We start from the raw sequence: 12,882 nt of genomic DNA, 5'->3' as shown, positions 1-12,882 counted from the left end.
TATGTGAATACTTGTTGTGGGGGAAAAAAGTTCAAATGGCTGGTTCTCTGGCTTGTAGTAAAACGCTGGGTCGGGTGCCCACACTGGGCCAACTGTTTAAGGAATTAAAAACTACACCACAGTAATAGTCAGTGTTGTTGGTGATGATTTCATTAGGTTTTGTAGGTTTTATAAAGGCATCAGTATTAATTTCAGTTTGTTTCATTAACACCTAGAAAATGTTCAGGTGAGCTTTAAAGCTTATGTAAGAAGTTTTTAACTTGAAATTAATTCTGGGGCATTTCTTTAAGTTAGAAAAGCAAATAAAAACATGAGGAAGATGGCTGATTATTTCTGTGAAATTAATTTTTCATGTCCATAACCACTGACATGGGTTCAGTGTCAGATGAGGTGATTAACAGCACACTGCAGAAACAGCTTTTGTAGACAATTACATAGGAATATTTGAAAAATTATACATTTGTTTGTTAAAAGACAGTAGGGTCAGAGTTGTTTGGACAAAGAGGAAGGGAAAAAAACACTATTAATTATGGATGTCCTAAGCTGACATGTATTTATTCATATTACTTTACCCAGCTTTTGCTAGACAGAGAAACGGCTGAAAATATGGCATTATGGGGAGCAGGTGACCTAGTGGTTAAAGGCTCTACCCATGTACGCGGGCGGCCCAGGTTCAAATCCGGCCTGAGGCCCTTTACCGCATGTCTCTCCCCCACTCTTGACCCTGTTTCTGACTCTATCCACTGTCCTCCTCCATCTAGTAAAGGCACAAAAATGCCCAAAAATAAATCTTTAAAAAAAAGGCATTATCACAGGAAAGTCAGGGGTCATTTGTTGATATGGTGAGATGTAGGCTTTAAGTTAAGATCTTGAGAGAACAGAAATGTTCTCATTTAAAAAAGTAATTCAATGAACTGCATGGATTCATGTCCTCTTAGGGCTTTTGTGACTGTTACTGGTCCTCACTGGAGCTTTAAGATATCTTAACATCACATCCTATTGGTCAAGTTAGGCTACTTTAAGTGGTCTTCGTTTTTTTCTATAGACATTAACAACAAAATGTGGCTATCTAAGAAATATTCACAGCATGCAGCACTTTCCCCGTTGACAAATCTGACTAAACAACCGTAAGGATGTATCCAACATATAAAAATTCGCCTGAGCGTCCCGAGTGGGCGGAGTTGACCCGCAGAGAGGGGCGGGGCAGTTCAGAAGTCAGAGTTGAATTCATTTTGTCTTTTGTGCCAAGCAGAAGAGTGGAGTCTGATCGAACAGCGGTGTCTTTTCCCTCTTCCCCGGATCCTTTTAAAACTCCCTCCCGAACCTCTCCCCTTCCACCCTTGCCACCCTACCCACCCCCTGAACACTCTTCAAGGGACGGTTCGGGTAAGAGCTCCTCAAATATGGCTTTGTTGTTTTTCCTCTCTGAGTGAAGGACGGGGATAACTCGGCGTGCCTCTGTGCGCTCCCTAGGCCGCGGGATCAGGCTATTTCCTGAATCCGGCGATGCTAACGCTAGCGACCTGGATGGAAAATTACCGAACTGTATTTAGCTTCGTTACCACGTTAGTTTAAAACAGTTTGTTTTCTTGATTATATTACTGATGTCGTTGAGAAATATCACTGCAGCTGATTTGTTCTCTATTTCAGTAAGTCAGAAAGTTACGATAGAAACGTTACGGTGCTAACTTAGCCTCCAAATCTTGCTTGCGTGACTAACTGATGCTGTCTTTAAAATAGGATTTGCGTTGTTATCCTGTGAGGCTTCTTCTTTCACTTTGCATTCATTAGCTAAAGAAACTTGCTTTAATAGAAAGGTGGTGCTTTTGCTGTTGAATTTATCAGTACATTTGGAGAGCTATGTGCTATATCGCTGGAGCTAATGGATGCCAGGAAATACACTCAGCCACAGGGAAGACAGTGGGTCATTGTGCTGGCGTGAATGAGTGGACTCGGGCCAGTCTAATGTCAATTACTGCACTGAAACGCCTTATTCTTTCAGAGTGGCTAGCTAACGTTATTAATGTACAGTTCAACCTCAAATCGACAACATGTTAACTGCCTGCATCACTTCATTCATCTGCATCGACAGAAGCTTTTTATAGTAAACAATGCTCTCCACATAGATGCTTTCATAGTTTCCAGGAAGTAAATTTGTCTCTGATGGTCACATTTTCCACTCTGTTGCAGACATTCAGCCAGTGACCAAAGACCCACTTTATTGGCCAGTTTAAAAGTCTGGATTCAGCTGTAGCAATGGACTCAAGTCTTGTCGAAGGAGGACTTAATGTCACCTTAACCATCAGGCTACTCATGCATGGGAAGGTGAGTGTCTCTGCAGGAAATGTCTTATAACAAGGTTAAAATCAAACCCCACCTCTTCTCCTAATTGATTTAAAAGCAGTCTCAGCATAATGAAAACAAAGCACATCAGTTTTTCCTCTAATGGTCACAAGAATATGCATTCATGGCTCTAATGTGTGCCTCTCTTCTGCAGGAGGTTGGGAGCATCATTGGAAAGGTAGGCTGTAATTTTCTGCCATGGTCATAAAATTGATATGCACCCTGTTTTAATTTTGTTAATATCTTGTGTTTGCTCTTCTCTTACAGAAAGGGGAGTCTGTGAAGAAGATGAGAGAGGAGGTAAGGTGTCTGATTTTGAAAAAGAACATGCAGCTCTTTCTTGAAGGCTCACGTTTTTAGCTCTGCTTACTCATGTGTCATATGATAATGCTGTGATTTGATATTTCCTGTTTTTATTTTTTGCAGAGTGGTGCTCGAATCAACATCTCAGAGGGGAACTGCCCGGAGAGGATCATTACCTTGGCGGGACCTACCACCTCCATCTTTAAAGCCTTCTCCATGATCATTGAGAAATTGGAGGAGGTAAGAAAAGCCTGGTGTGACTAAAATCACATTCAGATAGATGTTACATTTAGGGCTGAACAATTTGGGGAAATAATCTGATCATGAGTATTTTCCAACATTGTGATTCATGCGATTTTTTTTTTTTTAAGCTGTTCATCTAATGTATTTTTCAAAACACACTGGCAGTAAATCATTCTGTATTACAACCAATGCCATATTAGAATAAACCAGGGCCGAAAAATTCTGAACAAAACTGCAAATTTGATGTGAATTGTTGGAGTGATGGCTTTAATGAGGTTCTCAGTTTACCTAAGGAAAACAAACAAAAATAAGGAAAGTAGAATTTTCTGTGAACTATTCTAAAATTTGACACTTGCATGTTTGCATGATGTGTATAACGTAACACCTCTGCTGCAAAAAGTATTTAACTGGTATTTTGACACATACTCACCCATGCTGATTTGAAAATTGCAGCAGCACATTTAATCTATATTTTGATTAATTTCCCAGCCCTAGTTACATCATAGTTTGTTGCTTTTGATTTGTGTGCCAGAATTGTAATGGATCAACACCAGTGTGACAGTCATTACTAGAGAAGGATGTAAATCAGTAAATCTATGACTAAACAATTTCTGATGCATCTACCAAACAGTTGATTTGAATACAAAACTACTTAATGTTGTGCTTTCACTACTTTATTTACCTGGTCAATTTGTTTCTGAGAGGAGGAGACTAATGCAAGGGATCCAGCTCTGGTTGAAAGCCCTTTTTTACAGGGAAGGATGCGAGTGATGTAAGGCTATTCTAAAAGCAGAGGGTCCAGAAATATGCTATACCAGTGTTAGCAGCAGCTGGGTTCACAGCTCAAGGATTGTCTTTTAGAGTGTTGGAACTGGTGTGTGATGCTGTAAGATAATGGACCGACTGGAATCAGTTCATGGGTTTATGCTGTATAAGGCTTCATTCTTTTTGGTTGCGCCACCTTACATTTGCAATTTTTATTTATTTATTTTTTTTAAAGGTTAATAACTCGATACATGTTGTTTCTTTATTTCTACTTAGAAAGTGGATAGATATATTTTTGAAATGAAATAAAGAATTTATGGTAAATTGAATTTAGTTGTTGTACCACCTGACATGGAAAGTGTACCTGCTCTCCAAAGCAAAACTTTAATCAACCCTTTAAAAAAAGATGTGATACCTCCTTTATCTTAGTAGAAGTGAAGTAAATATTCTTAGAGATTTAAATAGTATTATTTATTTCATTTAGCGATGCCCCTTGCAGTTGCACTACCTGGTTGAGCTACCTCACATTTGCAACCAGTTTCAAATAAAACAGGCAAATACATGGACACCTACAGTTACTTTTGCTTTTGTTAGAAAGTGGACAAATAACATTTTTAAAATAAAATCAGCGTTTAAACAGCGTTTAAATATGCCAGAAACTGATTTAATTTTTTCAGAAATTAATGGATTCAGACACAAAAAATATGCATGTCATGGCTAACCCTCATCCAGGCCTTCTGTGTGCGCATGTTTAAACTGGTTGTTTTGATATTTTTTAAAATGGTATACTAGTATAAATGTTTATAATTATTAAAACTGTGTATTGCTGTTACTATTAGCCAGGTCTCCCTTGATAACAGGTCTGAATGAGACTAACCTGGCTGAATAAAGCTTGAATTATAAAAAGATCTTCACCGCTCTAACTTGAAGTTGCCATTAGCAGCTGTAACACTGTAAGACAGATGATCTGACCCTTTTATGTCCTTGCTGTCTTTGTTGTCTCACCCTCCCTGCAGGACATCAGCACCTCAATGACTAACAGTACAGCCACCAGCAAACCGCCGGTCACCATGCGCCTTGTTGTGCCTGCCAGCCAGTGTGGCTCTCTCATTGGCAAGGGTGGCTGCAAGATCAAGGAAATCAGAGAGGTGTGTCCGTCTGTCTCTTTGTGTAACTTGAACCTCTGTCTAATCCCCGACGCGGACTCAACTTTTCTTCTTCTTTGTGTCTGCAGTCAGCCGGAGCTCAGGTACAAGTAGCAGGGGACATGTTGCCCAACTCAACAGAGCGTGCCATCACCGTTGCAGGGACCCCACAGTCCATAATCGAGTGTGTCAAGCAGATTTGTGTTGTCATGCTTGAGGTAAGGACAGTGTTGGAATGCTGTATGTTTACTTTTGTTTCCTTTTAAATGCTGACTGATGATAAATGTCGGGTATCTGTTTTTTTAGTCTCCACCAAAGGGAGTGACCATCCCGTACAGACCCAAACCCTCAGGCTCTCCTGTCATCTTTGCAGGTGGTCAGGTAAACAACAGCTACCTTTAATTTTTGTCATTTTATAGATGTCATTGACCATTTCCTCTGTCTTTGGGAGAGGAAATGGTCAAGTTAATCAAATTATACATGGACTATCATTTTAGCTGAGGGCAAGCTGTCTGTGGCATGTCCAACTTTGTTCGCATGGCACAGCAAGGACAGAGGACTGATGGATATTGGAGTCCACTGTGTGTGACACTACCACACCCTCTTAAGTGCTGTTCTCTCCTTGCAGGCATACGCTGTCCAAGGGCAGCACGCCATTCCACAGCCTGATGTAAGTGAAGGGCCCTCTGTAAGTGATCCAATATATTTGCAACTTCGGTCCTGGGAAGCCATACCACCTTCTTATTTCATCCCTCTGACCCCCCCTCACCAACACCACTGCCTGAAATCCATTCAACAACCTAACTAATTAATATTTTAACAGTTTAACACTTATATTTCTTTTACCTTTAAGATTAAATCACGGCTTCCATCTTCCATCCATTTCACATTTTCCTCTCATCACTACAAAAAGGGAAATAATTACAAAATTTCAAATGTTTGTTAAATTTTTCCTCACTCATGATTCCTCTGTTTGTTTGTTCTCCACATCCTCTTCCTTCAATGCTCAACAGCTCACCAAACTTCACCAGCTGGCCATGCAGCAGAGCCCCTTCCCTATTGCACATAGCAACCAGGGCTTCCAGGGTAGGTGTGCAGATTGAAAATGGGAACTATTAAGAGTGTTGTGGATTTCAAATATTCAGTTGTCGAAACATTTGTGGTTTCTTTACATTTCTTCAGCTGGGATGGATGCCTCTGCACAGACTGGCTCTCATGAGCTTACCATTCCAAACGATGTAAGAAACATCTCCTTTTTACTTGTTTTTCTTTGTTTCTTACCTCTCTGGTCTTGCTGTTTGCATCCTGATCCTCATGATTTCTTAACTTTTATTCCTCTTCAGCTCATTGGCTGCATCATTGGCCGTCAGGGCGCAAAGATCAATGAGATCCGTCAGATGTCAGGGGCTCAGATCAAGATTGCCAACCCGGTGGAGGGCTCCACTGACAGACAGGTCACCATCACTGGCTCCCACGCCAGCATCAGCCTGGCTGAGTACCTGATCAATGCTCGGTAAGAGGCTTGATACTCGTGCAAAACATCTATCATAGACTAGCAGGTTAATGGAAAACACAGTAGTGTTCCCTATAATAAAACTGCAGAGTGGAGTCAGATGTGATGGTAGAAGGCGTTTATAGAGGTGTATCATTAAGTGGAAAATAACATTGACACGGATTTACAGGAGTTTTTTTTTCTTGCTGTTTTGACCCAGTGATGTTTAAGTCAAACTCTTGTGAAACAGCAAAATTGTTTTGATGTTAAATTTTACGCTGTTTCTGCATCAGACTTATTAAAGCAGTTCTACCAGCGAGTAATAGCATTTTAAAACTGACCTTCTATAGTTTGTATTTCCCTCTCTCAGATATGTGTCTATTGATATTTAAGGCGTAAGATTTAACTCTCGCTCATAACAGTAAATGAGTTTGTCGAGTTTTGTCGATATCCAGTAAACCAATATTTATTAAATTAACCTAGCTGACACTGATATTTAAATGTTGTTCAGACCTAAAACATAAGTCCTTAAAATGCATGATTTAAAGTTAGATGATGAACATATTTACAAATGTCAGTCCTTAAGACACGCTTTAAGTGTAGAAAGACTTCAGCTGATGCAGGTCTGTTGCTGAGGCTCATTTATGTTTTGAACCACATACAAATACAGTCGGACCTTTCTGTCCAAACTCTACATTCATTTTGTCCATTCTTGAAGTTTACAGATACAGACCAAACATAGAAATACCGCCACCCATCATGGGCAGCGTTGAGCAAAGCAGCCAACAGTTGAACCCAGAGTAGCAAAACACAACAAAGAAGAAACGTTTGGAAGAAAAGGTGGAACTTAGTTGAGTTTTCTGAGGATATATCAATGAATGAAATGAGTAAATATAAACTCATCGGACGGAGCAGCATCAAAGTAGATCTGTGAGAGATGGCGACCTCTAGTGGATCAGTTTTTCAATGCTCACTCCAGTATAACAGACACATGTTGGTATTAGGGCAATGATGGTTGTAAATGCACAGATCTATTTTTATGTGTGTGTAGAGCATAGATGAGCCACAAAATCTACCAACTTCTTTGTTCATTCGGCCAATATTTACTGCTAATTACGCAGATTTCTATAGCCAAACTATTAGTTGTAAAAATGATGAATTCCACTTCATAAGCTAATATCAGCTGATTCCGGTATCATACCGATAATACCCTGCATCCCAACTGGAAACATAAATTTGCCAGAATCCCAACAGATAAGTTCTGCTGGCTCGTATGTTTTCTAACAAAGGTGACAACTCCCATCCATGATTTCATGCAAATTCTTTTTTTCTCAGATTGAGAGCGCTAGAACTGCATGCTTTGTCTTTTAGTCCTCTTTGAATAAACAAATGTTTTGGTTTGAAGTAAACCTGCAGCAAACGAAAGACCTTTCCTTTTAGCTTGAATTTGCAAAATATATCAAGCCCATTTTTTAAATCACATTTAATCCTTTTTATTTTACCAGATCAGTGATTTTAAATGGTTTTTCTCACTACTCTTTTTTGTATGTTATCTATTTATTCAAAGGTTATCATTTATCATTAAACAACGATATAAACATTGGTTTTAACTAACTTGAAAGCAAGTTGATGTAGAAACAAAGCGTTACTCATTGTGGGTTGGAACACATTAAGTGTATCATAATTAAAGGATTTGCAGAGTCTGTTTTTACGGACAGGAAAGTCTGAGACAATAATATTGTAAGTGGGATGTGAATTATTTGTAATGCCCTTCTCTTATCTGCGTTCCTCTTTTTGAGGTTTCACTTTTGTTTTTGCCCAGTCAGATATTATAAATCAAATATTAAGGTCACCCTGTTTTCTTTTGTCCTCCTCCTCAGGCTGTCTTCTGAAGCTACTGGACTCGCAGCCAACTGACATGGAGGATCTTCATCAGCACCTAATGTAACCCCTCCCCCTACTTTTTACCAAGAGGTCCCTTATTGAACTTAATGCAAAAACCAAGTACTCTAAACTCACTGTTTCTCCTCTGCTTTGGTTATACAACTTCTCAGTTGTAACTACACCTTCATCATATTGGTATTTTATTTATTTATTATGTTTTAAAAATTCCCTTTGCATATAGTTTTTAAAGACTTCATTCTGTTGTATTTTTTTCTCTTATTTTACTGTATATCTGTATGATCTTCTTGATATAGGTAAACGTTTTAGAAAAATCTGAAAAGGCATAAATAATGTTTTTCTTATGTCAGATTTTTCTTAGAAAATGTAAAAATGAAGAAAAAAAGACACAATAACATTATAGATGGACTGTTCTTTCCCTTCCTTTTTAAATATCTATTTATTTTTATTTAATACACAGCTCATTGTAAGAGTAGAATTCATTGATATTTGCCATCTTCTTTTTAAGTCTGTACTTCCTGAATGAGGCATTGTGGGTTTTAACGGGTTCAGTGGGTGTAAATGATCTCCAGGTGATTGTGTATGCAGGTGAAAACCTTTGTAGTCTGAAGGTAATTTATCCCTTGTTGTTGAGTGCGGGTTCAAAGGAGAATTGTAAGCTACATTTTGTCTCACCTCCAATTTGATGAGTAATTGTTTTGTGTCATTCCTGTGTTTCCATCCGTTTTATTTCTCGATCAGGACTTTTGAGCGTTGTTGTGTATTGGATTCTGATGAGGGTGGGTGGGCCTTGGTCACACGGGGTGGGCCTGAATGAGAGGAAAATATTTTCTTTTCTCTGAAATTACTAAGACCATAGTAATGACGATGATGATGATGAAAATAATAACATTGAAATGTTTGTTTTAAATAGAGAAAATATTTTTTTTAACTGCAGGGCTGGGGAATGCTGCAAGGGGCAAAACTACAAGACATATTTGTCTTTATAAGTATATTATGCTGAGGTATTAAATTATGATTAACTAGAAGGAGAATTATAGAATTAACACTAGTTTCCTGCTATCCTTTTTTTGCCTGGGTCAGATTTTATTTTTTATTATTCTTTGCAGGATGAAGAAACTCACGTTTTTGTGCACGTTTTCAAACTATTGTAGATCTGGGTGCAATTAAATTGTTGAAGAAATGAAATGCAGAAATAAAAAAAAGATGTGAAATGCTAAACAGTCCTGACTGCTTCCTATGTCCTGACTTTAGGGTGGAAAACAAGTGTTGTAATTGTAATTTTTGATTCTGGTCCATCAATTTTGAAATTTCCAAGTATATATTTAGACCTAGTACACAAGATAAATCCCCCCCTTGCATGTTTTACCCTTTAATTGATTTTGAAATTCAGTCTTTGTCAAACTAATTTGGCATTTTTGACAACAAAATCTCTATGTCAAAGTGAAAACATTTCTATATTGTAATGTCAATTAAAAAGATATATAATGTAAAATAAATGACTGCATAATCTCGGGATCTCCAGTTATAGTAGTATGACACCTCTGTCTGGAAGAACCAGTTACTGGTTAATCGGTATTTCTGGCTACCATTTCACCACAAAGACAAAAGAACACTTCAAACAACTCAGAGAAAAGGTGATTGAAAAGTTTAAGTCTGGATGGATGTAAAAAAAATTCCAATGCACTGAACATTCCCCTGGAGTTCAGTTAAATCCATCATCAAGAAATGGAAGAAATATGGCATTTTGACTAGAGTTTGTCAAAAGGCATGTGGGAGACTCCATGGTCAAGTGGAAGAAAAATCTATGGTCTGATGAGACAAAAATAGGGCTTTTTTTTTTTTGGTCATCAGACAAGATGCTACACCAAACACTGCACATAACCACAAACACAATCTCCACTATGAAGCACAGTGGTGCTGTGGGGATGCTTATCAACATTTGGCCCTGGAGGACAATCTTATTCAGTCTGCAAGAGAACTAAAGCTTAGGAGAAGATTTATTTTCCTTTGAGCAATGACCCAAAGCATACACTGAAAGCTACACATAAATGGCTTAAAGACAACAAGGTGAAAGATCTGAGAGTCAAATCCCAGACTTCTAACCAATGGAGAATTTCTGGTAGGACTTGAAATGGGCAGTTCATGCCTGATCCCTGTGTAACCATACAGAGCTTGAGCAGTTTTGCAAAGAAGAATGGAGAAAAATTGTCCAGATGTGCAAGCCTGATTGAGAACACAATGTTACAATGTCATTTAGCAGATGCTGTTATCTAAAGTGACATACATTTGAGAGGGTCTTTAGCTTTCTCTTGAAAGTGGAGAGGCACTCTGCGAATTGAATGAAGTTGCTATAATTCATTCCACCATTTAGGGACAACAGAAAAGAAGAGTCTAGCTAGTGACCTAGGAGCCTGATGTGCTGGAAGTACCAGTCGCCTTTCGCTGGCTTAGCGTAGTGGGCAAGAAGGAGATAGATATTGATCTGTGGTTCCACAGTGGGACTGGCTGGAATGATAAGCTCAGTCTTGGACAGGTTGAGCTGAAGGTGACGTTCCCTCATCCATTCAGAAATATCAGCAAGGCAGGATGAGATCTGAGCTGAGACAGTTGTGTCATCTGGTGGAAAGGATAGGTAAAGCTGTGTATCATCTGCATAGCAGTAATAAGAAAAGCCTTGGGAGCGGATGATTGCACCAAGTGAGGTGGTTTATATTGTAAAAAAGTTGGGGGACCAAGCACTGACCCTTGAGGCACCCCTGTTGATAAGCCATGCAGGTTGGACACTTCTCCCCTCCATGATACTCTAAAAGATCTCCCTGTGTAGGACTTAAACGACTGGAGGGCAGATCCTGAGATACCAAGTGAGGAGAGGCCAGCTGCTCTAGCCAAACTCAGCGATTCCAGCAAAAGTGCAGTTTCAGTAGAGTGGCCCCTCCTAAAGCCAGATTGATTCTGATCAAGTAAATCATTGTTCTGCAAGTATTCTGAGAGCTGGTTGAAGACTGTGTGCACCAGTATTTTTGATAGGAATGGGAGAAGTGAGACTGGCCTGTAGTTTTCAACCTGGTCTGGGTTGAGAGTGGGTTTTTTGAGCAATGGTGTGACTTGTGCTTGCTTGAATGCACCAGGGAAAACACCTGTGGACAGAGAGGAGTTGATGATACATATTACAACAGGGCCGATTGTGGGCTCAGTCGCCTGCAAGAGATGTGATGGTATCGGATCGAGCGGCCAGGTTGTGGGCTTAGAGTTAAGCAGAAGTCCGGTGACTTTCCTCTCACTCAGTGGAGAGAATGAGCTAAGTGAGGCATCGCTAGCTGGTGGTAGAAAGCTTGGTGGGACAGGCTCAGAGAATTGGTTACTGATGGTAGAAACCTTGTCAGTAAAGTAGGAGACAAACGTGTCCGGAGTCAACATACTGGAGGGTTGTGGGTTTGAAGGAGAGGGTTGAAACAGAGAAGAGTTTGCGTGCATCAGAGGCAGCACAGATCTTTGTTTGATAAAACACCTTCTCAGCAGATTTTAGAGCAGAGGTAAGAGGAGAGTTTTTGCTAAGCAGTCAAGTCAGTGGATTGTTTGGATTTACGCCATTTTCTCTCAGCCACCCTGAGCCCTGTGCTTTGTGCTCTGATGACCTCAGTGAGCCAGGGACAAGGTGGAGCATTTCTTGGACACCAGAGGTAAGTTTGTCCAGAGAGGAGGACAGTGAGGAGCAGAATGTGTCTGTAGCCTGGGTGTGAAGGACTAGTTACATGAGGCTAAAGCAGCTGAGACCTCGTCAGACAGCTGTGATGGGTCAAGTGACCAAAGGTTCTGCGATATGATAACTGAGTGGTAGATTGTTGAAATTCAGGTAAGCCAAGTGAGAACTGAATAGAATAGTGGTCAGAGAGGTGAAGTGGTGTTACACTCAAATTTGCTGTGGAGCAATTGTGAGTTAGAATCAAATCCAGTGTAACACCAGCCTTGTGTGTTGGAGGTGTTTAAACCTGTTTATGGTCAAAGGAAGACAGTAGTGAAATAAAATCAGTTGCCTGGGCTCTATCCATGTGGATGTTCATGTCACCCATGACAACCAGTGGTGTGCCATCATCAGGGATGTCTGAGAGAAGCATGTCTAGTTCCACAATAAAGTTGTCCAAGTGACCCCCAGGTGGGCGATACACAACAACCAAGTAAGCCTTTATTGGTACAGTGACCTGTACTGAATGATATTCAAATGAGATGTTACTGGTCATTGGTTTAAACTGGCTGAAGTTCCAGCTATGAGAGAGAATTAGCCTGTGCCACCTCCTCGGCCAGAGGAGCGAGGTGTATGAGAGAACACTGCATCTACTGATAGGGTTAGGCAGGCCCTATCTGTGCAGGCCAGTCAAATTCATCCACACCAAACTCTCTCATCCATGTCTTTATTGACCTTGCTTTGAGCACTGGTGCAGTCATGTTGGAAGAGGAAGGGGCCATCCCCAAACTGTTCCCACAAAGTTGGGAAAATGGAATTGTCCAAAATCTCTTGGTATGCTGAAGCATTCAGAGTTCCTTTCACAGGAACTAAGGGGCCAGCTCCTGAAACACACCCACACCATAATCCCTCCTCCACCAAACTATACACTTGGCACAATGAAGTCAGACAAGAACCGTTCTCCTGGCAACCACCAAACCCAGACTCGTCCATCAGATTGCCAG

The 12,882-nt window shown here is 40.1% G+C and overlaps 1 protein-coding gene across 2 annotated transcripts; it reads left to right on the top strand.

Annotated features, from left to right (window-relative positions):
• Window positions 1–1,235: 1,235 nt before the first annotated feature.
• Window positions 1,236–9,560, top strand: LOC121517860 (poly(rC)-binding protein 2-like). Of its 2 annotated transcripts, none has more exons than XM_041799940.1 (13): window positions 1,236–1,386; window positions 2,191–2,325; window positions 2,498–2,521; window positions 2,611–2,643; window positions 2,770–2,886; window positions 4,671–4,802; window positions 4,889–5,017; window positions 5,106–5,180; window positions 5,428–5,469; window positions 5,813–5,885; window positions 5,982–6,037; window positions 6,143–6,312; window positions 8,172–9,560. In XM_041799940.1, the coding sequence occupies exons 2-13, from the start codon at window positions 2,257–2,259 to the stop codon at window positions 8,206–8,208; spliced, it is 957 nt and encodes a 318-aa protein (XP_041655874.1). In that variant the 5' UTR covers window positions 1,236–1,386; window positions 2,191–2,256; the 3' UTR covers window positions 8,209–9,560. The 2 variants fall into 2 exon arrangements, with proteins under 2 accessions (XP_041655874.1, XP_041655873.1); XM_041799939.1 differs by having other exon boundaries at window positions 5,428–5,487.
• Window positions 9,561–12,882: the final 3,322 nt, after the last annotated feature.

The sequence above is a fragment of the Cheilinus undulatus genome, linkage group 11, assembly GCF_018320785.1.
Source record: "Cheilinus undulatus linkage group 11, ASM1832078v1, whole genome shotgun sequence".
Lineage (NCBI taxonomy): Eukaryota > Metazoa > Chordata > Actinopteri > Labriformes > Labridae > Cheilinus > Cheilinus undulatus.
The sequence above is the reverse complement of the archived record's forward strand: the minus strand, read 5'-3'. Positions and strand labels throughout refer to the sequence as shown.

Excerpts from the sequence above, each read along its gene's own strand:
- LOC121517860 (XM_041799939.1), top strand. The coding sequence starts at position 2,257 with ATGGACTCAAGTCTTGTCGAAGGAGGACTTAATGTCACCTTAACCATC. Across the intron at positions 2,644-2,769 it reads TGAAGAAGATGAGAGAGGAG|AGTGGTGCTCGAATCAACAT; the intron begins GTAAGGTGTCTG and ends TATTTTTTGCAG. Across the intron at positions 5,886-5,981 it reads TAGCAACCAGGGCTTCCAGG|CTGGGATGGATGCCTCTGCA; the intron begins GTAGGTGTGCAG and ends ACATTTCTTCAG.